The following is a 27,797-nucleotide window of genomic DNA, read 5'->3' as shown; positions in this document are numbered from 1 at the left end:
AGCAGCTCAGTCATCTGGTTTCCTCTATAAACAACAATTCATTGCTGTTGTTTAGACCTGGCCTGAGAAGCCAGTTGAGTCATGCATTCTGGTTTTGTGTCCCTTTTGAGCTGCAGTGATTCCTGCCAGCTGTGACCCCCCAGCATCCTGGGAGCGCTCCTTCCTCGTGGGGAGGGAGCATCATGTGAAAGGAACCAGTGAAGACTGAGCTGCTTCTGCCCCTTGTGGGGACTTAGGCTAATCTTCTTTGTACTTAAATGGCAAATAGCTTTTTCCCACTTTGGAAGTACCTGGATGCTGTTTTAGACAGAAAACAGCAGAGCAGCCTCCAGTATCCTGACAGAGGTTATTGAATGGATTGGGTGCTGCGTATCAGTCGTTACTTTTTAGAGGATGTTTTTCCAGCCTTGCTGTAGGCATCCTGCAAGACAGTTTATTTAGCAGTGGCTCTTGTCAGGATTTTAGGCTGTAGGTAAGTGACTGGAGGTTTTAATTAGGAGAGCATTTTCCCTGGGCTAGGCAGTGGACACACCTGGGGAGGCAATCCTTGCCGAGGGGTTGTAGCCAAACGGGAAGAATCAAGGTTGAAATGAAGAGCACAATATATCAAGGTGAGGAGCACTGAGGTACAGGACAGCAAAGGACATGCTTAGAGTCACAGGAACCTAAAAATTGTGAAAATCAAACCCTTCTCTCTAAGGTCCCTGCCCACTCACTTCACCTGCAATATTGGAAAAATAATATTTATTCTTATGAGAAGAGGAATAATGAGTAAATTAGCAGGAGGCTTCATATGACATTTTCAGAAATGTCTCAGTTATTTGGAAACCTGCCACTCAGTGAGAGCCAGGACCATGGTGTGCCCAGCTCGCCTCTAAGAATGGCAGCTGGGCTTTTATCTCAAAAGTCCCTTTGAAAAATACACTAATAACTAATATCTAAATATAATGAAGTCATTCTTTTATCTTTAATACCGAAGCACATATGTTTTGTTGCATGTTTTGCTAATAACATCATAGAATTTCTGGGCTCTTTTAAAGTCTAATATTGAATTTAATGACCTGGAACTAATCAGTTTTATTTACCATGCTGAAAAAAGCATCGTGTAGTGACTGAGGTAATTTATTTCACTTTACCTTTAGTAATAATGCTCAGATCAACAATACTTAGATAGCCCAATTGCCCTCAAGCCTCTTCTCTGCAGTGTAAATCCATTGCACTGTATTGATAAAAGCACTGATGCATTTCAAATTATGCAGATGCGTGTGGAGTAAATGAATTATTTATAGGTTGCTTTGCATAGATATTAAGAACTTTGTAAATGCTAATATTTTTCATTATGAAAAAGGTTTGTGTTAAGGTGCTGCTTTGACAGCTCTTTAGACTAAAATTGCCCTCCTAGAAGCTACAGCATGGTTGATGGGAGCGCAGGTTTCTCTGGGCTGCTCCTCCATGAGCCAAAAGATTTGTGGAATTATTAAGGTTAGGAAAGACCTCTGAGATCATCCAGTCCAACCATTAACCCAGCAAGGCCAAGTCCAGCACCAAACCATGTCCCTGAGCTCCACCTTGACACAGGTTTGGAGCACTTCCAAGCATGGTGATTCCACCACCTCTCTGAGCAGCCAGCTCCAGTCCTTGAACAGTGAAGAATTTTTTCCTAAATCTGGCACGACTCAAAGTCATTTCCTCTTGTCCTGTCACTTGTCACTGAGGAGAAGAGGCCAACCCCCACATCACCACAACCTTTTGTCAGGTAGTTGCAGAGAGCAGTTGACATCTTGCAAGTGACCATCCAAACTGTAAGGCAGCAGGAGCCTTTCTCTTGGAAAGGTCAGCAGGGAAGGGAAACTCATCTTTCTGTTTGCCATCCAGGGGACAAATCTGCATTCCTTGGGCACTGCATGCTGCAGTCTTGCACATGTTTGGGATTTGTGTTACGAAAGAGTTCCCCATGCAGGCATCCTTGAGCCCCAGTGCCATCCCAGTTCCTGTTTTATTTTAAATGAATGTAAGGTAGAAAATTCTCACAGGTGGTTCTGTTAGTGTAAATCTGGTGAAGGCATAAAGAAAACTGGGTTACTCAATCAGAATATTTACCCACCTTGTTAATTAAAAATATTAGCTCAGTAATTTCAATGTGTTTTAAATGTGTGGTAAAAGGACTAAAATGAATGGGTTTACTGGTCTTAATGGTTTAAAGAAAACTTTCTCTACTCACAGTTCAAACCTCATATCCAAGCTCATGGCAGCTTCTTTCTGCAGTATTTTTATGACTGTTTGGCTTTGAAATGTTTTTGAATTACTTTCTGAAACACACAGCAAGATACCTGGGGCACAACACATTGCTTTGTCGTGTCTAAAGTTTAGTGAACTTCCAGACCCCATTGCAAACAACCCCACAGCCTATAAGGATGACCTTATGCTTAGGTAAAGACACCCTCACTAAAGGAAAATGCTGTGTGGGCCAGAAGAAAATACAGGGGAAGGACTAAGAAGGCTCTTCTGGTCTAACATGGCATGGTTTTGATGGGCATGGCCTTCAGAAACCCTCTGTTATGATTCATAAAGATATGGATGTTTGTTAAATGAGCTTCAGTGTTGGTGCCAGTGGAAGTGTCCATGCACTTTAGAACTGGTTGATCACTATTCTTATTCCAAATGCCTTCATCAAGTGACATCCTGTGTTGCCAGAGCAGAGTAGGTAAAAGATCTTGCTCTGTCATGACTGCTACATTGAGGAAGAAATGAGGAATGTGCTAAACCATTTGAGCCTTAATTTTGACTTTAGATCTCATCCTGGATCATCTTCTTCAGAGATTTCTGTGGATCTGTGATCTGAGAGCACTGGAGAGAATTTGTCTGACTCCTGCCTTTCAGCTTCTGGGCAGTTGCTGGAGTTCAGCAGTGACAATAACCTGTTCACTAAAGACAGGAAACTTGGGAATTAATGACTTTTTAAGAGACTATAATAGACAGTGGAGGAGAGCATTCCTGCCATGTAGCTGTTTTGTTCATTACTGCTAGAGAGAATGTAGTGGGAAATCAATTTGGCTCTTTCAAAAATTAATACAGACTGCAGGAGCAGGCTGGGGAGAAGTGTGGTGCCAAGGATTGGGCAGTGCCTCAGTGCACTCTTCCCTGCAGTGCTGGAGTGCTGCTGGGACACATGTGCTGCTTTTGGACTGACAAAATAACTCTTTGGTGTTTATGCAAACTCCTGAATTTAGAAGAAGAAATGTGTTGCATAAAGTCATGTTTGGGAAAAATACTGCACCCTAGAAAAGCAGAAGTGGTAATAGTAATGGTCAAATAGGGGTTTTGTGTGTGGTATTTTTGAGTAGTTTGGTGTCTTGAGGAGGCCAAGATTTCCACAAGAGCCTAACCCTATATTTAGAAACCTCCATAGGTAACCTAATATCTCCAAAGCCTGCTGAACTCTACTCATTCCCCTGCTTGTCATGACTGCTGTTGAGCCTCTGAGTCAAATGTCCTCCTGAGGTATCAACATATGGCTTTAGTTAGAGAACATCTAAAAACCCTCATGCATTAAAAAGTGGCCCGAAGCATTCAGTGCCATAGCTTTCTATTTGTTGTGTCTCTGCCTCTCGCCAGGGTGAGTAAAGACTCTGGCCCAGGGACAGGGCTGGTGGCATGAAGGTCACCTGGGAGAACTGGGATGCAAGGAATGAGTGATGAGGAGGTGTCTTGGTTTAGGGCAAATTTGTGAGAAAACTTCTGACTGGAGACGTTGTATGAATATGCACCTTGGGGATACAAGGATTATAAAGTCACCCCAGGACAGGAGGGTGTGGACAACGTGGTGCTGCACAGGCAGGACTGGCTGCAGTCACTCAAGGGAGAAGCCCAGGCAAGCAGGGAGGATCTTGGGGGTGTTCCAGGTAGAGCAGGAGCTGGAGTTGTGTGAAGAGTGAAAATGAGTCTGGAAGTCAATACTGCTGAGAAGTGGCTTAATGGCCTCTGATGAAGAGCTGGAAAATACATTCAGTTGCTATGGCAGTGTCAAAGAGAACCATTAGTGAATCAAAAATGACTGAGTGAGGCAGGAGAATTCTTTGGACTTCATTTCTTCTTGTCTAGGTTCTGTTAGTGCCTACTGCCCATAACTGCCTAATTCTGTTCCCACCAATTTTTTTTTAAAACAAAAGAGGAAAAATAGACTTCGCCCCACTCTCACATTGTTGGACCAGCAGGGTTTCCTAGACTTTCTATAGCCATTAACAAAAACAGATTCCCCATTTCCATTTCAAGCCCTACTCCATTAAAATTAGTGGTTTTCCCTCAAAGTAGCTCAGAAGCAAGGCAATGCCTCCTGTCGTGACTGTGTCTGCCAGCAAGAAGCAGCTTCAGGGAATAATTTGAAGTTGTAAAAGGTGTGTGAAAACTAGAACAATTTAGGCTCCTTTATGTGATAAAGTTGTTTGTAGATTTAAGGTAGAAATCCCTGAGAATTATGTAGAAGCTGCCCTCTTGGCTCCTTCCCATCAGCTGCGTGTTGCTCTAAGGTGCACTGCAGCCTTGCTAGGCTCAGTGCTGAATGCAAAGCTGATAAATTCAGTGCTGGGTCCTTATCCCTGCCAGCCAGGCAATGACACTGGGCTCACCGTGGGGAGCCTTCTAATTAAAAAATAAATAAGTAAAAAAGGAGAACAGCAGGGATGGAAGTGGGAAGGAAAGGCTGCCACGGGGAGCGGTAGCATCTGTGGGGGACTTTGAAGAATGTGGCTCACAGCAGAGGTGTTTCTGAACCACAGACACAGAACCACATGCACAGTCCTGCCTGTGTGATGAACAGTTTAAATCCAGTCAGGAAAAGGATCAGGGTTTTTTTTCATTCTGTTCAAAGTGGCTTGAAATCAAAACCCTGCTGCTCTCAGAGCCGAAGGAAAGGCACTGGTTTTTCAAGAGTTTAACTGGGAGAGGGATTAGGTGTTCTCTCAGTGGTGTTAGTTGCAAATCCATGTGAATAGCTACAACTAGAGTGTGACATCAAGAGCTGCTTTTCTGCAGCTGACACCTGTGAACCAGGTGAGGGTGAGCTCCCAGCTGTCCTCAGCCCTTGGGGAAGGGGGCACTGCAGTGGCAAAAACTGTCTGTGATAAGCCGTAAAAAGGATGGCCATAATTGCATTCCTGCTGGTTGAATTTGTACTAAAATAAAGTTGCTGGAGTTTTTTCCCTTTGACCCTTCAGAGGAATGTAACACAGGCAAGAGGAGGGAGAAGAACAAGAGCTGTGCTCTATTCCTGGGTGATGGAGAAAGCTGGACACAGCAGAGGGTGCCAGTCTCCCTTCCCCAGGAGCTTGGCACTGTTTCACCATGAGGAGGATTTCTTTTGGAGAGAGCAAGAAATTTTATTTGGCTTGGATCCAGCACTGCTTAGAAGATGTGGGTAGACAGGAGACTCAGTTTTGAAATGGAGGAAAAGTGGGTCAAGAAAGAGGGTTTGCATGAACTTGCTGAAGGTTTTCCTAACAGTCAGGCTGATATAAAGATGGAAACATTTTAGGAAAGGGGCACTTAGGCACCCAGGAAAACACAGGTGGAAGAAATGAGGTGCATAATTTCAGGAAACGTTGAGCAAAAAATACATCCAAGGGAGGACTGTAAAGGGGTGATGGAGAAAGGAGAACACTTTGGGGTGTTCAGGCCTCTTGTTAAGCCCTTGATCCTAATTACTGTACGTTGCTGATATCTTCAGTAGTGATTTCCAGAAATGTTTGTGTTTTGACACAGTCCATGCCTTTTGTTCTCTAGGATGCAATTTGCTTACTTTTTAATTTTTTTTCTTTTTTTAATGTTTTAATCAAGGCATTTTTCTGTTTTTCATGCTGCCCTGCCCAACTTTGATTCCTTCTTGGAGATTTTTACTTGGTGCAAAGAACCTTTTCCTGACTCAGTAGCTTTTCCAGAGCTTGCTCCACTGCTCTTGGACACTTGTTGAACACTGAATGCTTACCAAGGATTAATTAGAGCAGTATGTATTCTACTTGTTCCTCTTAATGAACATTAAATAAATATATGCTGAGATACCATAATTAAATAATTTGAAGACAAGAGAATACTGCATTTCTGGTGATTAAACTTTATATCAAGTCTTTGTAACTGAAAATTTAGCAGGAAAAGATTTACTTATCTAAGAAAAGCTCCCCGGTGAGCTTGGATCTCCTGACTGGATTAAGCTGTTGAATGTATGAAAAGCACTTTTTTTTTTTTTTTTGAACAAGAAATAGCACCAGACTTATATAATTCATTAAAAGAAATTTAAAATGAGATAATTATCATTGATCAAGGGAATGTAATTATACTTTAAAATCTCACATCAGTGGAAATTCAATTAAGAGCACAGGAGACCAAAGGTTTGCCCAGCCCAAAATCCTGTTTCCATGAGAAGCGAGATGTGTGTGCACAAGGATGAGCAAGAGGGCGATGAACCTCACTCACTTTTTAGCTCAGAAAATTCTCAGATCCTCTTGTATATTTTCTGTTTAGTTGCCCAAAATAGTTTTCTCTTCTAAGACACTTTCCAAGCACCCTCTAGAGCCTCTTGCATTCAGCATTTCTTTCATCAGTGAGTTTCACTGACCTAAGTTCTGTTGCAAGAGGAAGGGCTCTTGGGAGCTTGTTTCTATTTGCTTTGCTTGGTCAGACTTAGATCAGGACTTTGGACAAATGTTTTCCACCTCTAGTATATCATTTTAGAGAGGGTGGAATGGGAACTACACAAAAGGAGGGCACAGAAGTGTCTGGGTTAACTTGTCATGGATGTTCAAATTTGAGTTTCATGACTCTTGAAGACAAATGTGTGCATGAAGTATAATTTGTCTGACCTTAAAGAAAAGCCAGATAATTTTGCTAATTTTGTGTTAGAGTTAAAATCTTTAGACCAAATCAAGACACAAAGTAATTATGATGTCACAAAATTGTGTGATCCAGGTACCCAGCAGGGCTTCATAGCTTCATGTGAAATCTGCACTGGGTCTGCTGGGTATGATGTGAAGATTTAATTTTGCTACTTGACTTAAAGTCCAAGCCTCTGGGGACAGGTGGCCCACAAAAATACTCTACTTTGATTAAAAAAAAAAAAAGTAATAAAATAATATTTGGTATTCAGAGATATTAACATAATTATTTCTAAATGGTCCTTCAAATGTTGAACTTCTCTGGAGGTAAATGAAGACAAATCCATTTAATTGCATTTGAAAAGATGTTTTTAAGATATTGGGTTTTTTTGAAGGCTTATACCTGTCTTCCAATGCTTAGGTTTCATAACAATTGGCAAAATCTGGGTAATCATCTTCAAAGCATTTTAGCTTTCCAGGGAAGGCAAAATGGTAGGGGTGGAAAAATATAAACCAAGTCTAGTAAGAAAGCAGGGGAAATTGTCAATTTTCAAGCCAAGGAAAGTTAAAAAAATATCAATTCAGAAGCATGTCCTCCATAATGGATCTATCAGATAAATGATTATTGTATTGGCATGCACTTGACTATAAGAATTGAATGCACAATGAATGGTGGGGAATCCAGCAGGTCAGAGAGATTTTGATTTTATAGCAGCTGATCCATGTGGTCATTTATGCAGAGTAAGCCATTCCAGGGTCTGGCTGGAAGTCTTGGCCTTGCCAGGCATTCACTGTAGAATATCTGAGTAACGTGGAACCTTCAGGCAGAGTGAGAAGAACCATCAAGTCTTGGATAAACATCTAAAATCCACCAATTCTGCCCGGATGGCGTCCAGAAATTTTTCCATTACTCTAATTTGTTGCCACCCTAATAAACACTTATTCTCTGCCCAGCAGTCAATTTTCCCATTTCCCAGTGGGCAGGAGCCCATGGGCAGCCCTGCTCCTGCAGCTGCTCGGGATGCTCAGCCGCTGGCAGCGCCGGCAGGGAGGGGAGCCAGCGGGGCTGGGCTGGCCCAGCGCCCCTCCCAGGGGTTAATGCACATATGCTGGGCCATGTGCAGCAGTTCCCTCTGTCTGCCTCTGCTCCAGCTGATCTGACTCGTTTCACAAGACAAATTGCTCGGAATACTCATGCATAAGCCAAGATGTTTATTAATAATTTGGAGGTATCTCTTGCTTCCTTGTTCTCCTTCCCAGGGGGAGCAGGCTGTGAACTGTGACATAAAAATGTCTTAAAAAACTTACTTAAAACATGCCCAAGAGTACATACATATACATTTATTTATTCCATGTGTTTCATATTTTCCTTCTTCCACGTGTCAATTTCAGGGGCAGCATTTGTAAGAGTTTGCCATTACCTTTTGCCTTGAAGCTGATACTAAACACAGCAACAGGCATAAGATATAGCCTTAAACCAAATTAAACTTTAACATAAAAACATGTTCTTTATTTATTTTCTAATTTTAATGCCTCACAAAAGAAGATATTTTTAAAAATATACACTAATAATTGTAATATTCCTGGGTTTTTCCTAATTGGCATAGAATTATATACAGCTCAACTATCCAGCTAGAAGACTATGAATAAGAAAACAGAAGAATTATTAGAATTCCATCATTTATATTTGCTTTCCTTCTTCTAGGGCAGGAAACTGAAAGCATAATCAATTTTCTGTTGCAATCAACATTTTTAGGAGAAACAATATTGAACTATACTTGGGAGAGAAAAATACTGAAAACAGCCTGTTTTAATCCAGTTTGAGGGACATCATCACCTTGATAACTGCAGTGAGCTTGGGTTGCTCCACCCAAAAAAAACAGATTGTAATGGGACTGGAAATGGTTCAGAGAAAGATTAAGACCATGAAAGAAGCATGGAAATGCATGATAAAAGTAATTGCCCTGAGTTATAAAGAAATTATATAAGGATGGAAAATAAAGAAAAATAGGAAGTCAAGCTTTTTCCATTGAATAAGGGTGTTCTTTGGGTTTAATCTCATCTGCTGAAAGTTCTTAACACAATTAGATGGTATTATTGGACAGAAGGTTGATGAGAATTGGAAGGAAGGAGCAGTCATTCTTTTGGTGTATCTATTCTTCACTCATTACACTTAACACATGTGAAGTGTATTACACTTACTTATTAATTACACTTAATGCAGGTGTTCACATCAGCCCTTCTGCTTCTGCACCAGCATCAGCACAGTTGTCTTCTTAGCAACTGCTGGGGCTTCAAGACTGACAGAACAAAGGCAGTAACAGGTGGATGATGTTTGTTCCATGGCAGAGAGAGGAAAAGCAGCAAGAAGTGAAATAAGGAATTCAGGGATCTTTTCTGAGGGATCTGAGCACTTTGTGTAGGAGCTGATCCAGACCAAACCAATGTGCCATGCTAAGGAAAAGCTCCTCACTCATCATGGAATCACAGAATGGTTTGGGTTGGAGGAGAACGGAAAGATCATCCATTTCCAACCCCCTGCCATGGGCAGGGACACATTCACTAAACCAAGTTCCTCAGAGCTCCATCCAACCCAGCCTTGAACACTTCCAGGGATGGGGCATCCATGGCTTCTCTGGGCAGTCTCTTCTATGCCCTCACCACCCTACTTAGCTGACACAAATTTTTTAATTCCCTCATCAGTTGGTTTAAAATCGATGGGATTTTTTGTATAATCACAAAGCCTTTCTCCACTAGCAGCTCCCTTGCAGGAAGGCTGTTCCCACTCAGGTGCCATTTCCTTCCCTCAGTGCCATCTCACTCAGGACACCAGTCTCCTGCCCAGCATCAGAGCTAATCATTTATTGATGACTCTTTGCAAGTGTTGAAAATGTTTCCATTGGCTCTGTAGCAGGGTGCCCTCCTGTGACCACTCCAAAACCCTTAATTGTGCATTGCTAACCAAAATGTCTCTTGGGGTCTGGGATTTCATCTCTTGTCTGCCTTGATTTTCAAAAGTCTGATGGCCATGGCTCTGACAGACTCTTCATACACTTAGGCTTCATCACAATCATACCTCACCCACAGGTCTGAAATGACAGGGTGACATAAAGAGGGATTGTGAAATATTGCACGCAAAGATAATTAAAACTTTACCCAAAGCATATCTGCTTGTTAACATACAACAGTCTCATTCAATTTAAGTAATGTTCCCATGATAATAATAATGAAAAACAAGAAAAAACACTTCATGTGTTCTTTCTGCCCATCGTGGCCATTAAGAAGTGCAATTTGGTTAGGGGCAAAGAGAATGAGGCAAGGGAATGCACAGAGAAATTAAGTAAACAAGATGTGGGGTCACGTTTTAATGAAAATTTATTCATGGGTTCCTTTTTTTCCTCAGTGTCAAATGGATCATTGCATTTAGGTATAACACTTTGGAGTGTGCACTCCCCTGTGTGAAGCCAGCCAAATGAGGCAGATAAGACCGGTGCATTTGGCAGAGAAAAGGGAATCACTGAGTGATGCTGCACTGGCTTGGGGCACAACCAGGGAGTGCTTGGAGCAGCTGTCCCTGCATGGAACAGGCAAGCTGGGTGCCACCAAGCAGGAGTGGTAATTTGGCTCTCATCTGAGCTAGCAACTACAGTGGAAAAAGCCCTGGAATTTTTATATTCCCAGTGAAACCTGTGCCATTGTGTATCTGGGGCTGTGCACCCTCCCCAGTCACTTCATGGAGCTGGGATAAGCAGATTCCTGCTCCCTGTTGGCTGCACAGTTGGTTTTTTTCTCTTCAGTTGCATGTTGTGACTGTGAAAAATATGTAGGGTGTGGATAAAAGCATCAAGGACTATTTTTCTGGGAAAATAGTTGTCTGGGGTTAAATTCCTTCTGGCCTGTGTTGAATGTGAAATGTTTCCAGCAGGGAATCAAAGGGATGAGTGTAATCTGCTGTCTCCAGCTGTCCAGTAACCCAGGGGTCATCTGCACTTCTCCTCCTGTAACATCCAGGATTTGAAGAGCACATAGCAAGAGCACAGCTGAACAGGAGAGTAAGATGGCAGAGAATTTTTGAGGGAGATTTTTCAGCTCTGGAATACACCAAAGTCATCTCAGTGTGGTTCACTCCCCTCCTCCTCCCAGTCATTAGAGAGATAAATTGAGGGCAGCAAGCAACAAGGTGTGAGGTTTCACTGCTGTTGTTAGAGTTTTGCAGCAGTTGTGTAATCAAGATTGTTTGCCCTGGACAGAATAAAAATGGATTTAGACCATGAGTGAATGTCTCATTCATTTTTTGCCTAATTGCAGTGTCTCTCTTTTCCCCTCTCCATATGTTATAAAAGCAGATAGAAGTTGGGAAGGGAGTAATTTGAAGTTGAAACAAGTTCTCAGTTTCTCCCATGCATTTCAGCTTTTCATGCCTGTGCCACTGAGTCGTGATCTGAGCCCACAGAGTTCCCAGACTGGGGCTCTTTGAGGAGGAGTTCAGCCTCACAAATGAGGCAGGAGCAGAATTTTACCTGGTTTCAAAATTGGGATCAAAACTTTAAAGATATGCTCTGCCTGTATGTCAGGCTTGATGCTGAATTTTATTATTATTATTATTATTATTTTGTTTTTCTTGAATCTGGAAAGAGTTGGAATTAGATAAAAAAGAGAAACAGACTGGCATCGCTGATTTTTATAGTTTTAAGTTTTCCCAAGACACAGTCTTCTTAGAGCTTTTGACAACTTAATTTACAAGCCTGCTAGAGGTGCACATTGATGTGGGAATTTTCCTGAGCTATAATTGTGTTTTATTTTAGTGGTACTTCTGTAAAAGCACTGTACTGGTGCACCAAGTGCAAGTGCATTGAGATGATGAGCAATTAAAACCACTTCTTGCATAATAAAGCACATTCTATCATGTTGCACTTAATATACCAATGCAATGTGTTATACAGTATTTAGCTAAATTACAGTAAATCACCTATTTAAAGAAGTTTTTTCTTTCAGGCGTGCATGTGAGTAAAAAAGTGCTGGGAACAGTAAAAGGATAATGACCCATAATGGCAGAAAGCTAAAAATAGAATTCCAGTTGTCTCCTGGAATTAAAGGCTGTAGCAATGTTGTTAAAGGCAAGCTGTTCTCTGTCCCCTGTTGCTCCTGGTATCAGCATCAAAAAGTCTAAGAAATTCTTATTTATTTCTGCCAGGAAAAGTAGCAGAAGAAAAAGGAGTCACTGGTGGAGGTAGGTGGATTGAAACAGAGGCAGGGTGGTGGCAGGGGCTGTGAAAAATTAAAAATGCCACAGTCTACAGGGCCCATCCCTAAGGAGCAACTCACTGAGGGCAAGATGAAGCTGTGGGTATGGAAATGGGGTTTTGCTGCTATTCCCTGTTCATGATCCTTGCCTCCCACTTTCTCAGTTATCCCAGCCTACTGCAGGCACCAGGGGACAGGGGATGGGAAACTCTCCCTGCATCTTCTCTCTGGGAAGCAGCTCAGTATCAAAACAGTCTTTGCTTCTGCTGTGGGGAGGGAGTTTCAGAGCCAGTTGTTTGTTGGGTACATGCTGTAAATATCAAATACATGCACTGCAGCATGTCTTGAAAGAACATCAGGTCACAATATTAAATGCATCATCACAACAGCCTTATTTCCACCTGAGTTTGTGATTGCATCTCTCTGGACACCTGAATAGGCTTCCATTGGGAACTGATTGTGCTTTTATTTCGCATTATGATCTCTGTGGTGAAGTTTTGCAGCAGATAGTGAGCATGCACAGTCCTGGCATTTGTTCAGCTTCTATTCTCAGTGCTTTTCTGAGGATTAAATTCTACCAGTCCCAAGGAGTGCAGGTCTTTGGGGACCATTCTCCTGACTCCAGTTAGGCAGCTACTGTCCTAAGTGAGTTAATAATCCTGCAGGCCAGGTAAATAAGATGTGATTTCCCCTTTCATGAAAGCAAAATAAAATAAATATTTCCATAAACAGGCCTGTGTTCGTCCTTTTCCCTGCTCATATCATCCTGCACCTTATTGCTCTTGTTTGGTGCTTCTTAATGTTTGCTAGTTTGGGGATTTTTTCTGAGAGTTTCTGTTTCCTCTGTGAATTTACCCTGTTCTGTCATTTTTCACTCTGCTTCCATTATGTCCAAAAACCTCAGGTTCCCTCTGTCTCAAAGCCAGTCCCTGAAGACAGCAGGCTGTCTCTGAAGATATCTGAAGATAGATGCTTCTTCTACATTTGGCAGGATCAGGGTTTATTTAGGGTCTTGGCCCCTCACACAGCAACCTGTTAACCACGGCTTGTGCTATCCCCTCACCTGTGACACCCAGAAAACACAAGTTTACAGGAAATTCCGAGTCCCCCCAGCTGTGAGCTGCTCACCTGAGCTGTGGGGATGGTGATACATCTGTGGCTGAGCTGCTGTTCCCCCTGGGGCTGTGTGTGTGGCTGTGTGTGCCTGTGAGCACTGGCAGTCCCAGCCTGCCCCAGCCAGGCTGCTGTTCCACAGACACTGCTGCAGGGTGAGCTCCAGCCTCCCCCAGCCCTGAGACATGGACAGTCACTACAAGCCAGTGGGACTCTCCTGTGTGCTGCAGGTCACCTGTGGATGGTCTGGGTTTGCTTTCTCCAGCTGGACCCTTCTCTTTGGCCCTGGTGTGTGTGTGCTGGGATGAGAGCTGTGACATGCCCAAGTCACAGGGCACAGCCACTTCCTTCCCTGCTCTGGTGTCCATCCACTGTTCTGGGGCTCCCCTGGCCCTTCAGAAAATCTGCTGAGATGCTAAACAAGCAGAAGATTTTTTTTTAAAATTTCAACTCCACTGCCCTATTCTCATGTATCTTTCCAAAGGAATACATCCTTCTGTATTTACATCCTGTTGAAAATACCAATTTTCTGAAGAAACGTCTGTCCTACCATTGCAATCTTCCTGCCTGTTACCTTGTTAGATGGTGAGTGCTGTCCATGTGTGTCTGATCAGTGCCTGCCTGGGAGGACTCCAGGACACCCCTGGCTGGTTCAGGTGTTGCTGTCACCTCAGTGAGGGTGGGCTCAGCCTGGCCAGGGGCCGAGTGATGCTGTGCACCGCAGTGGGCAGTGCTGCAGGGCTCCTGCAAGGCTCCACCTCCAGATGTAAGATAAACCACCAAAGATCTGACTGCTTTGGGTCACTAAAAACCCCACAACAACTTCTGTTCAACTCCCACGAGGAATAACAGCAGGGTACCAGTGTTCTCTTGGTGGCCCTGTGACATCTGCAGAGCTCCATCCCAGCATCTCTGCGCGTGGCCTGGAGCAGAGTGATCTCTGTCCCTTGGGAGGGATGAGGGCTCATCCCACAGGACCTGCTGCTGTCTGCTCTCCTGACACTAATGTGGTTGCCAGCCCTGCTAGTATCTGGGGGCTCATTTATCTGAAACGGCTTAGAACAACTTCAGGACTTAAATTTCCTTTATTCACCAATCTTCCTTAATCTTAGGGATTGAAAATGATAATTCCCTCGATGCTGGCTTTCATCAGACTGAGAGTCATTCAGTGATCTTTCATGTCTGTTGATCAGGACTGAAGAAGTTGCCTTTTCCTCTAAATCTGTGGCTCTAAAAGACTGGAGTGGCCCTAAGAGTCCTGACTCTACTCTCATTCACTTTCTCTTGCTGCTGACTTGCTGCATGTGAATTTCATATCCTTTTATTTGTCTACTTTCCATCAGTTGTTAAAATTATAGAAAATTACAATTTCATTAAAATATTTTTTTAGAGCTGGATTTAAATACTTTTTGTTCTCATGTTTTATCACTTTTGATTTCTGCTTTCCATAATCTCTGACAGATAATGAAAGTTCCCCTCATAGTCCTGCTAGTGTCTTATAAATCAGCCTCTCCTCTCTGGTAATGTGGAGTTCAGAGAAGCTTTGAAGCTTCACTGCACTAAATTTTTGGCCACTGATGCTACTATGTTCCTCTCAATGAATGTAGTTCCTTCAAATTCTTTGCACTGCCAGCAATCAAACTTATTCCTTCTAGAAGTAAAGTTGTCCCAAACCTTCTTGTCCACTGTGGTGAGCTCTTCTGTCTGACTGTGCTGTCCCTGGTGAGGGCTCAGTGACTTCAAGGGACACGAGCTCCCTCTCCCTGGGTGTTTTCTCTGCCTGTGCATTTTCTGACTGAATTCAAGACAAAGAAGCAGATGGGGTTTATGATTTCACCTGTTCTGCTTAGCAGGTTTTTAAAAGTTTCTCCCCAGGCCTCCCCATTCCTCTGCACTGACTCTGTGCAGCCCCAAGGCTGATCCATTATTTATGGTAATCATTGTTTTTTGCAATCAGTCGCTTCTTTTCAAGTGTGACTGCATTTTCAAGTTGACTACATATCTGTGTCAACATTCACAGTCAGAAAATGCAGTCTACCACCCAGACAATTTCCTGGAAGTTGAATGAGGGGTGAGGAGTTGGAAAAGTGAACTTTGCGATTGAGTCCTAGAATCAGAGAGAGGTTTGGGATAAAGGAACCTTAAAGACCACCCAGTTCCAACCCCACTGGACATCTTTCACCAGATTGCTCAGAGCTCCAACCATCCTGGCCTTGAAAACCTCTGGGGATGAGGCATCCACAATTTCTTTGGTGAGGAACAGATGGAAAAAATCCAGGAAAGACTGAAGAAATGGAATAAATGGCTTCATGCCTGAAAATTATAATCTTCGACATCTTTTATACTGAACAGTAGCCCCAAAGAAAGGCAGATGTAAAAAATGAGAAGCAGTGATGACCTTTATCAGCTCTGGTGACAACTATAAATCAGGCTGCAAATTCTCATCAGCTTGCTGGACAGAATTCATTATAGACAGAGGCCACTGCATTGCTTTCTGGCTTTGATTGAGGTATGTCCCATTTAAATAAATGCTCTTGCACTGGAACAAATCACACATTTCAAAACAGAAGTCCAGGAATATTATTCATCTTTTGAGGACTAAGGCCCAGCTAAACCTCACAGTGTTTGTGGTTTTTTTGGAATATAACGCAGATCAATTTGTTCTTCTCTTAAGCAGACCAATTTTCTGTTCATTAACTCAGACAGTGTGTTGATGGCTGGTATTGAATATAATGGCAAGATTTACAGCCCTGACAAATCAGCACTGCTTCATTTATTCTTTTTTTATGCATTCTAAAAGTACATGCAGCAGATTAGCACCTGATTTTAAACTTCTTTTGGTTTAACAAATAATGGGGAAGTCTGTCATCTCCTGCTTCTAACCATGGAGCAACTTTTATGTAATCTTAAAGTTTCTTAGTTTATTAAAATGTTATGGGTTTTTTTGGAGCATAAGGAGCAATAAAATTTGGTAGCAATGTCATTATGGGCAGTAATGCATCAGTTCCTGCAATGTTCAAGAAACAGCTTCAGAGACTCATTAGATTAACAAGCTACTTTACCGATGTACCTACCTAACTTGGAGCTGAATTTCATCACTTTTTTTTTTTCTGTAATTAGGAGATATCCTGAGAGCCTTATAATTATCCAAATGTTTTGATGGCCATATTTAAAACATGATTTTTCTGTCTGGAGCTTAGTGTGGAATTGGAAAACATTTTGTGTTGTTGACAGAGGGCAGTAATTATTAAAGCAGTAATATTTTTCAGCATGTCTGATAATTAGGTAATTGTCTGTCAGTTTAATTATTTCAAGAAAATGCTTCAGACTCTGTGGCCTGAGTATATAAAGTATATAAAGTATATAAAGACCAGGTGTGTAGGAAGCATATGAAGCATTGAATCTTTTATTACCTTACTTTCTAAATTGTTGGCATAAACACTTAAAGATCTGGAAACAGAAGATGGAAGTTAGAGTTGTAAATATGTTGCTGCTTATCCCAGGGATTGTCTCTTCTCGCACATGGCTCAGGACAAGGGCAAATGCTTAGGGAAGATTCTAAAAAGCAGGCAGATTTCTCAGGTTGAGGATTCAGGATATTACTTTAGTCCCTCACAATGGCTGTTTCATGAGCTTCCTGAACAGCATTCCCCTTCAAGACATATAATCTTTGATGGATTTTTCCTCCATTTTTGTAATTCTAGTTTGGATCCACCTGCAGCCCTGGCAGCTGCTCTGTTCTGGGACTGTGACTTCCACAGTTTGTTTGCCTTCAGCATGAAGAAATAATCCCTTTTATTTGTGTTGAACCTGACACTGACTGGTGTCATCTGGTGCCTTCCAGTATTTATTTTGGAAGAAGCAGGGAATAAGCAGCCCTTATTTATCTTCTCCATACTGCTTATGACTTTTTTGACTTTTGTCCTAGCTCTGTTCAGTCAGTTCTTTCTCAAGTTTAACTTTCTTAGTTTGCTCAGCCAAAAATTCTATGAAGGAATACTTTAAAGATAAATGCAATTCAATCTAATTCAGATCCTTCCTTTTTTTGATTTTTTTTTTTATTCAAGACAGTTGATAAAATTTATACCATAATTTTAAAAAAAAGTTATGCTTTGAGAACTTTGCCTATGAGTCTGAAGGGCTGCTGCTCTGATTTGAACTTTGAGAATCTTAAAGTCTCTAAAACCTTGTGGTTTTGAGAGGATCAACAGTATTGCAGTAACCACTTGCCCTTACAGAATCTGATTCATCCAAATCTCTGAGAAGATTTCTTCTTCTTCCATTTATGTGTAAATTTGTGATATGGAGGAGGAGGATATTTTTTTATTGACAGCAATAAGTGGAGCATAGAAGCTTTAATCTGCACCTTCAGAGCATTTTATAAAGTTAGTTACTGACTGTGGTGGAGGATTATCATCACCAGGATGGAAATAAAAGACTGAAATGTGGATAATGAGTATTCTGGGTCTCTACACCCAAGTTTTGAAAGAACCAAGTCTCAAAACCCAGGGTTGCCTGTAGCAGGTCCCCTCAATGGGCAGTGCACACCTCTGCAGCTACAGCGAGCTGGGTTTGTGCTTGGACATGTCCTAGAGGATTTAAACTCACCTTTGACTCAGTCCAGGACAACCCATGGATAATGTCAAACCATCCACACGTCCTTGCTGCATCATGGTAACACTCCTGGGGTGTAGGTAGGTGTAATGGTAGGCAATGAGGAATTGTTTCCTGGACTGAAACTGGAAGCAGAGGTTTGGTAGGATCCATCAGTTCTCAGTCTCAGCCAAGCTGCAAAAAACACACAACTCTAGTCCTGTGCCAAGAAAAACTGCTGATTCCTTTAATGGCAGAGTGCTTGGGACTTACATTTTATCTGCAGGGCAGTGCATGTAAGCACTGATCAGACTTAACCTTCAGTTTATGATATCCCTTTATTGCTGTAATGTTTTTCATCCTGAACTTCTGACCTGCTACCTAACCCTCATTTGGAGTCCCTTTCATATGTCTGCCCCAGCCTTTCAGGCAGGTTGTGTGCTCTGAGAGCTGGACACTCTCTCCAGTATTTTTGTCCTTGTCCATCTGGAGAGCTGAAGAAGTCCCAAAGTGCACAGAGTCAAGCTGATGTGTTTTGTTTCATGTGCAAATGGTGATTTCTCTGCATGTATCTCCTTCTGGTATAAGTCTGCAGAACAAATGTCAGAGTTGGAGCCTAATATTAGGTTCCAGAATCTGCTTTGTCAGAGGGTCATTTGCCTTTCACTTTCAGAGACTTTCCAGGCTTATTAAACTCCTACAAAGACTGTGGAACTCAGAAACCTTTAATCATAAGGAATGGGGTTTTTTGACCTTGTTTTCTACTGTAACTACACAGCAAGCTGTCTATGTACATTCAAAACAGGTCACTCTTGCATTCATCTGAGGGAAAGTGTGGCACAACAAACGTGTCACAAACACTAACCATGTTTTTTTATGGCTGTCCTCAAAGTCACTTTTAGCAATGTCTGCGTTAAAATTAATCTGTGTTCTTCAGAAAGAAGTTCCCAGCAGTACTTTTGGTTTAGGTCTGTAATTAGGTTCCACACAAACAGCCAATTTCAGATTTCCTTAATGACCTTTTGTTTTCCTCCTTGCAGATAATGAATTCATTTATAGAAACCAGAATGGCACAGTGATCCTGAGGAATGTCGAAACCAACAGTTCAACAATATTAATAGAAAACAAAAAAATTGTAAGTATTTTCTTTGACAAGTAGCTGAATTTCACAGCTCTCTTGCAGTTGGACCAGTAAAGCAGAAAATGACTTGGGTTTCAACTTCATGTATTGTCAAAGAGAAGCAATTCACTGGTAATACAATGGGCTATGCAGTGATGGATAATGTGAGATTGAACTCCAGCTTTTGTTATTATTCTGCAAGCTCAGTTTCTCTCATATTTCTGGAAAGTATCATATAGAGACTTGCAGCTAGTCTTGCATACCATATATAATTGAAAGATGCATAATTCTCATCTCTGCATGCTTAATAAAAAGGACAATTGATATAATTTACTGTCTGTTGTCATTCTCTACATTCCTCCATGCAAATACTTACTTTTAATTTTTGCGTTTGCTGATTGTTCTTGCCTAATGGTTGAAATGCAATTTCAATGTTTTTTATGAGTAGTGTTGAGGAATAGAACTGGAGTTGTATTTGAGAGAAACCCTGAGAAATTGCTGTGGGAAGAAGTTAGTAGGTGACTATTAAAATGAATGTAAATAAAACAAAGTCACACCTGATACAGAGTATTGCTTATAGTGATAGAAACGTTTTGTAGCATTGTTTTTTGTAGTAGATGAAAGCAGCACTGTGGCAGAAGTTAGTACATCAATTGTATTAATTATTTTTTTAATGAGACAAAGAATTTTTCACTGAGTTATTATGGCAGGGCCCAAACTTGAATTTCACGTGCTGCATTTAACCTTCAAACTTTGCTGCATCACATAAGCAATCCTCTTTTACCAGAGTCTAACCCCTTTCTTTACAGTTCTAAGGGAATGGGCTGGCTTCCTTTAATGTCAAGGTCTGTTGAAGTCAAATTACTTCCATTTGGCCTCTGTTTATTCCACTGGGTTTTAATTTTTGCCATTTGTAAGAAAAGCACAGTGCTACAAGATAATCCTACATTTTCATGCCATTGCCACCCTACAGCCTGTTCTACCTTTGCTCCTCTGCCCTCTCAGTAGATACATCTGCAAGTCACCTCTACATTCATCCAGAAAGGGCGGGAGCTGACACTACACTTCGCTCACACACATTGTCTTTTTCCTCTTCCTTCCCAGCCCCAGAAAGCTTTTGCTACTTGGTCGTGTTTTCCCTCCCCCGTGCTCTTAACACAGCAGTGAATAAAATCTGTGTCCATGCAGGCACTGCTGGCTGCCAGGCTCCCCTGTCCCTCCCCATCCTGCTCTGCACTGGGCCATCAGCCAGTGTGGATGTCAGATGTGCCAGAGAGGCGGTGGGAGCCTCTTCCTCTTCCCAGGAAATGCTCAGGGTCAGGTTGGATGGGACTCTGAGCAGCCTGGTCAGGGTGAAGATGTCCCTGCTCCTTGCAGGGGGTTGGACTAGGCAGCCTTTAGGGTCCCTTCCAACCCAAATCATCCTTCGATGGTGTGAGCTGTCCCCTCAGCTCCTGCCTGTCCCCTGGGCTCCCCCAGCACATCCATCCTCGCTGGCCTTGGGAGGACTCTCCCCAGCAGGCTGCTCTGTCTTTCCCCCAGTCCCCTTTCAATTCTGCTCTGTGGGACTCCCTCAAGGACTTACATCTAATTTGTTGGGTGAGAGTGTGAGATTTAAAAGGCAGTGGAGGAGTGATGTGTTAGTGGCACTCTTTGCCCTTGGTGCCATCTGTGCCAGCAATGCATTATACTGGGAAGTGGAAATGACTTCACTACATAAATGAAAAGTGGAGCTGGAAAAAGGTAATTCCTGGCAAGTCTGAGACACCCTGGCATTTCTTCTTGTTAGCCAGATTTACAGTGCTGATTTTTGCAGACCCCAGGTCAGGGTGCACAGAATGGTTTTCCCTGGGTTATCTTAACCGGGGGAGGTAGTGGTGTCTCTATTACTAATTTGCTCCAGAAGCTATTTGGTTTTTCATCTCCTGCTCTGGCCAGTGAATATAGATAATTAGAAGGAATTAATAAATTCCCATTTATCAGAGTTTTCTACTAACTACTGCCTACATCTGCCACCTCAGCAGCCACTTGCAGAAAGATTGTAAGGAAAATTCTGGTTTTTTGATACAGCTGTCTGCTCTGAGTCACAATGCATTTATTCTTTCTCTTATGGGTGCCCACGTAACATTTCTGGTGTGTGAAAAAAAGACATTATATTTTTCAAGACACTTAATTCTGGCAGCACCTTCACCCTTAGAGAGATGATCACAACAACTAGTTCTAGGTGTCATTAGCTTGAAAACTGAAGAACATAGTTTCAAAATGTGTTTATTTTCCAGGTCTCCTTAAAGGCTATCCGGTATGAAGTGTCACCTGACAGGGAATATGCACTGTTTGCCTTCGATGTGGAACCTGTAAGTAGCCAGATTTGATTTCAAAACACACAGCCAGTGGCAAACTTTGTTGTTTTTTTCTTTCTCTTTTATGCCAGCAAGATGATATTTTAAATTAATTGCTTCCTATGAAATAAAGCAAGAAACCCCCTCACTTAGCAATTCTGAGAGCATGTCACACTGCCATCTAGTAGAGGAGAAAGGTATAAATTAGACCGTAGAGGAAACACTGTCATTGCCAGGATTTTATAGCCTTCGGGAGGGGGATTGTAAGGACATGTCTTTGCTACAAGGATTTCTATTCCTCTTCTGTGATCTTTTTTTTTTTTCCACGGGGCCTTTTTCCATCACCCTATAAATTTCTTCCCCAGAACAAAAAGCTACTGTCAGTTTTTCCCACAACTGAAATAATACATTAATTATGGTGTCACCATTCCCAGTGCTGCAGTTAAGCTTGAGCTATCACTTTCATTATAAATCCTTTTCTTCAGAGGGTTAGGTATAAATCATTTGTAAAAAATCACCATTAGGTTGCTACTAAGTTCTGGATTACAGAAATTTTTTTAGAAAACTTCAAAAGGGAAAAGTGTAATGAGTCATTTTTAAATGATGACCAAAGAATCAAACATGGGGGAAGCAATTCTTCTGCATGAATAATATTTTTGTCTTTCTCAATTCTGTTGGTATAAGGCCTGAAATGTTTGAGTGATAGCTATGCTGTACTACTTGGATGAACTATAAGCCCTATATATTTTGTTTCCATAGTCTAAAATATCACCAATTCTTCAAAATGAAAATAATTAATTCACTGAGAGCTGTAATTGTGTGTCCCTAATGTAAACAAAATTTCAGCTGATAACCAAAGGAAATTTGTGGGTCCTTTAGGCAGTGAAAGTTGTAGCTCTGTTGCTCATCTGATTCCTCTGCCATCATCTTTGGAGTTATTCCTGACTTGGTGCTATGAAAGTCAGAAGAAGCATGCCTGGTTTTAGAAGAAGGGAAAATAAAACTGTATCAGAAACTTGATTAGTAATCCATAATGATTTTTCCTGGGAAATTACTGGTGGTGTGACTTCACTTACCTGAAGCTTCTGAGTTCTAGACAGAGATGGATGGGGAAGTGTCCATTCTAAATATAGGAAAGACAGCCTAAGGGTCACTGTGCAAGACTTTCTCTTAAACTTCCATGCCTTGTGAGCCAGAGATGTTTTGTAAAATTCAGTTCTTTTAGTGGAAATCAGCCTTTGTCTGTAGAAACCCTGTGCCAGCTCTGCTCAGATGCACTGTTCAAGCTGGAAGAGCCCTGAGGAGGGAGGGCTTCCTCAGCTCCTCTGAGAGTGACAGAAAAATGCCTTTAATGACAAAAAAAAAAATAAAATAAAAAGATAAAATGTTAGTTTAGCTTCTGAAAAACAGTAATGAAAAATTAACTTTTTATTCTCAACTTTTATCCACTGAAAGGACTGCACACTCTGAAGTTCTGAAAGAAGCAGAGTTAGAGGGGCTTTTACTGCCCAGACTTTGAGTTCAGTCTGTGGAGGAATGCTTGATGTGGGCAACGTGGCAGGAGGAGCATGGGAATGGAAAAGGATGTGCTGGATGTGCTGGATGTGCTTCCTCTGCATCCTCCTCTCTGCATGGCAGTGCTTGCAGACATGTGAGTGTGGGGTACAGGGAAAACACTGAGTGCGCTTATTGAGCCTGTCTGGAGAGAGCAGCACACAGCCAGGTGCTCCCTGCATCACACCACATCTTTTTCTAGAAAGGAAAACCCAGGGTGGAAAGCTGAAAATGTGACCTTTGGGAACATTTCAGGATGTGACGTATACTGTAAGAGAGCATTGCAAATTGTTCAGGTGTTCATATATAGCAAGAGTTCCTGAAGCAAAACAAAACAAAACAAATTCCCACTCTTTTATTACTTTAAAATCAATGTTTATGGAGCAAAGAAAGTTTGTTGGGTTTGTATTGTTTTGTTTTGGGTTTTGTTTTGTTGTGTTTTGAAGCATGCTAATAGAGGGGTAGCTGGGTTCACTCTTGGTTATTGCAGCCTTAAGCCATGATGAGTGGCTCTGTGTATTAAAATGGCAATAACTGCTAACTGACTTCAGCTTTCTTCTCCCTTGGTATGCAGACTGTGGCTACAAATAATTGCATGTTAGTTAGCTCTTCACATTTTCTGCATTTCAAACTGTATTCTTGGAAAAAATTCGAATTACGCTGTTTTCTGCAACACAAGAAATTGATTAGCAAAGCCTTGGGCAGTTGTCCTTGTTGCAAAGTCAAAAGGAAATTTCAGGAGATGTATTGGCAGAGGACATGTCTTTAAAGTTTAATTCTATAATTTAAAAAAAGGAGCTTCTTGGAAATGCTGCGTACTTATTTTGTAGCTGTGAGAAATTGTTTCTTATTTTTTTGGCATTTGAAAGTGTGATGTGGTGCCTTTTAATTGTGACTATAGATATTTTCATCTTTTTCTTTTTTGCATGGTAGAGTTGTGCTGCTTTTACATATGTGTATAATATTTTAATATGCATAGTATGAATTAATCATTTGTCTGAATTCTGAAATGAATGGATTCAGCCTCTGGTTTAATACCAGCCAGGAATAAACATCAAAATAGAAGAGCACAATGTGTCACTCCAATGAAGCGGAATATTTTTTTAAAAAGTGCCACAAAGTCATTTCCTTCCAGTAATAGCTGCTTCTATATTTTTCTATTTATTTGCACAGAAGGATCTCTGCTCAGCGTTGGTCTGGGTGGCAGCACTGCCACCCACACTGGAATCACACAGCACTGAACTGCCAGACACCTATTTTGCAAAGATACTGAGGCAGCTAATGTGTGTTTTCCTGTTGCATCACATCATCATTTTAAAGGATAATGAATTAAAGCACGTTCCTTAACGTATATTTCTCCCAGGAAGTTTGGCAGACAGCTGTGGGGCTGGTGTGGGTACATTGTGGCTGGTCTGGCTGTCAGGTTTCTTTGTAAATGCTTTTTTTTGCAGTGCTTATATTTACAGAAGTTTAATCTTTCAGGCAGCAATATTCTGGGTAAGCCTTGTGCTAATAGGGAGCTTTTCTAACCTTGAACACAGAAGATTTGTTCTTTTTCTGGAAAGGTCACAGGAAAGGCACCAGGCTTCTTTGTCTTAAAATACTCCCACCGTTTTTCTGCTGTTTGTTTTTAGTTCCTTTATACCAAAACAAGGCGCAACCCGAGGCCGAAACAGCAGAGTGAAATTCTGGGGAAGCACTGGGGAATACACACCTCCATAGAGAAACTTGGATTTCAAATTATCCTTCACCAACACCAGTGTGTGGGGCTCTGACACAGGGTTTGACAACCCCAAAACACGTGGGCAGATGGTGTTTGCAGCTCAGCAGAAGGGGGCCAGAGGCTCACGGCTCTCTCTGGTGGTGCCAGGCCAAGGATGCTCTTGCCCAGCTCGTGGCTCCACCAGCAGTGATGGACAAGTTCTGTGCTCCCCAAGTGCCTCCTGGAGAGACACAAAGGTTTTGTGGCTGGAACCACCCCTGTGGGTATCTCTGGTCTCTGTCAGGATCCGCAAGGTGGGATTCGTGATCTTTTAGTTGGTCTTAGAGTACAAAAGATTATCAGCAAACCAGGGACTTCAACAGCAAAACACACACTTTATTGAGTGCTCCTCAGCACTAATATGCGATAGAGGGAAAAGAGGAGAAAGCAAAGCATAAGGGAAAGAGAGTAAGGGGATTATAGCTGCCAACGTCAAAGTCCACTCAGCCGTCCAGCGACGCAGAGTCTTCTGTCCGTTGCGGAGATCTCAAATGCAAGGAAGTTTTGGGGTGTATTTTACAGTCTTTTACAAAGCGAGGGCCACAAGGCCAAAACCAGAGGAGACTGATGACCACTGTGATGAATTCCATTGCTCAGGAGGCAGGTGTGGGGTACAGAGCAAACCATGTCCTGCAAGCCTTTGCTCACCAGCAGGAACGAGGGCAGTGCACCGTGGAACCACCTGCAAACAATCACTTAGCAAACATCCACCTCAGCTAGGCCCCCAAACCCCCAAACCAAGTCCCTTGTGATATTCAGGGTCACAGTCTCTGTCCTTGAGGCGGTTGTGAGAAAGATGAGAGAATCTTTGGACTGTCTCTTACATCTCCAGAAGGGGTTTCCTAAATAGCCAAGTGACAAAGCAACCCTTAAATCTCATGGCATTTCTGTGGTTTTGGTAAGAGTAAAGATGAGTAACTAAAGCTTGTGCAGTTTTCTGTGGCAGTCAGTTACCAGTGGAGTTTGTGTAATGGAATAAAAGAATATATGAGAAGAGAACTCATTTTCTGGAGTGACACAGTGAGATGTTAAATAGTGAATATTTAATTGCCTTTATTAGGAATCAGTGTTGTCATCATGCAAGAGAGGAATTAAAGCTGCCAAGATTCTCCTTAAAACTTTTTGCTCTTTGTCTCCAATTTTAGCAGCCCATTACTGTGTTTGTGCCAATTAAGGGCAATTACACTTGGAAATCCTGGCTGATGAGCGTGGACCAAACTGGCTTTTGAACAAGTTAGGACTCAGAGGCTTTTGCTGCTGATACAACAGGTGCTGTTACCTATTTTGCAGTAAAAGAAATGCTCTTTTTTCATCCCAAAGGCTTGGAAGAAATAATCATTGTTTTAATTAGAATACACTCAATTACTATTTTTTAGCCTAGTTAATGTGGTGAGTTCAGTATTTCTGTTCTCCCTCCCTGTATCTCTAACACAAGTGGTGGGACCAAAGAGAGCTCAGAAGGACCCAGACCAAACTTTAGACTTGCTATTTAGAGTGTGAATGAAGTAAAAAAAGCATTATTTCTAGAAAGCAACATGTTAATATTGTAGTTATTACTATTTTTTATTATTTCTCCAAGTCTGGTTGTTATGTGGAATGAATAGGTTTTGTGCTTATGGTCCAATTACAACCTCATACTAATTTAATTAGTTGTGTAAAAATTAAAATAATATAATTCTTGTTTCCAAAACACTAATGGGTATAAATATTAATGAATCTTCACAACATCCTTTTGAGCTAGGTGATAAACATTATTATGATAAATATACCTCTGAAAATTGAACACTGTCATAACTATCATCAGTAATACTGCTCAGACTGTAGTCATGATATTTATTGCTTAATTGAAATGGATTTACCAGGCCTAGAAATAGGCTTACATAAATCTGTTTTCTTTCTATGGCAATAAATATATTTCAAATTTATTTTTTTCATTTTCACCCTATGTTGTTTTCAGGAACACTGAAAATGTTTAGTGATTCCATGATAAAGTGAGCAGAGATAGAATATTTCTGTCATAAAATAATGTTACCTGTTTTATTGATTATTATTTACTTTTTGGTGTTTGTTGTAAATTATTAGTTTTTGAGGGGGCCATTTTGAGATAAAAAGCTTATGTTTATGGTTTTTCATATCTTCTTTTTAATGTGAATACAGTTTTGAATCGTTGTTGAAAAATCAGGACTCCTCTACTGAAAAGCTGCACAATATAAGGGCATTGTTCACTTATATTAAAAGCTGGTGGCTAAAATTATTTCTTCCAATATTTTCAAGCCTAAAGCACTGTAACTTCATATACTTGTGAGAAATAGTTACTGCTATTAGGATAAATAATGGATTAGGATAAAGCACTTCCTAAATAAAAAGAAGAAAAAGACTCAGTCCAAATACTGTTTATATTAGTTAAAATATTTCTGTTATTATATCTGTGCCTGTCTGTATCTTCAGGCAGTGTCTTCTCTTTTCTCCATTCACCAACTGTGTGACTGTAGTTGTGAATGAAGAATGAGCTGTATGACTGTAGTCATTCAGTGCTGTTTTAATGAGCAGGAGTAAAGTTATTAATGAGTAAGTGGAAACACGTAGGCCAGCCACTCATCAAATCTGATAATTTGCTAAATTTTCAGGAAAGCAACATCTTCAGTTACTTCCCATCAAATAAATATTATTAATACCATTCAGCTAATCTTTAATATTTCAATAAAATGCTCACAGCTTCTGAAAATGGCGGCATTTTTATGTGTGTGCCTGTGTGAGCTTTCAGTGAGGTTGTTCTGGGGTTTCAGGGCTGAAGATGGGGACTTCCTTTCTTTCTCCTTCTTCTTACACATCCTGTTTTGAGTGATATTATTTTAACAGCAGAGATCAGTAGTGTGAATAAGCTTTTTTGATGAGTGCTGTTTAACCTCTTTGAGGTAGAACAGCAGTGCTCCAGCTACATTGACATAACTGAAGCTAAGGCCTGTGTGTCCAGAAGTGTTGCATTAACAAGAATGTGCTAAGAGCACAGAAGAGGTTAAATTTGTGGGTGACAGTTTACTTTGGATTTGAAGCTGAAGCAGCAGCAATTGTTTGACAACACTTAAAAGCAATATTTTATTTTAAAAGGAGCTTATTGTGGTAATTTTTAATTATGAATCTGGTCTTTGTGAAAGACAGCCTATCTTTTCCAATCTCAAACCCACCATGAAATTCCCTCATCTGCTGTT

At 41.3% G+C, this 27,797-nt stretch overlaps 1 protein-coding gene across 5 annotated transcripts in view; it reads left to right on the top strand.

Annotated features, from left to right (window-relative positions):
* Positions 1-27,797, top strand: part of DPP6 (dipeptidyl peptidase like 6) — a 539,779-nt gene that overhangs the window by 384,753 nt on the left and 127,229 nt on the right. For all 5 annotated transcript variants that reach the window (XM_086865510.1, XM_086865515.1, XM_086865495.1 and 2 more), the window contains exons 4-5: positions 18,854-18,948; positions 21,213-21,287. In XM_086865510.1, coding sequence (XP_086721636.1) covers positions 18,854-18,948; positions 21,213-21,287 — 170 coding nt within the window. The remainder of the gene's footprint in view (positions 1-18,853; positions 18,949-21,212; positions 21,288-27,797) is intronic.

Source organism: Cyanistes caeruleus, chromosome 1 (assembly GCF_971803275.1).
Source record: "Cyanistes caeruleus chromosome 1, bCyaCae1.hap1.1, whole genome shotgun sequence".
Taxonomy (NCBI): Eukaryota; Metazoa; Chordata; class Aves; order Passeriformes; family Paridae; genus Cyanistes; species Cyanistes caeruleus.
Note: the sequence above shows the minus strand (reverse complement) of the source record. Positions and strands in the feature narration are given on the sequence as shown.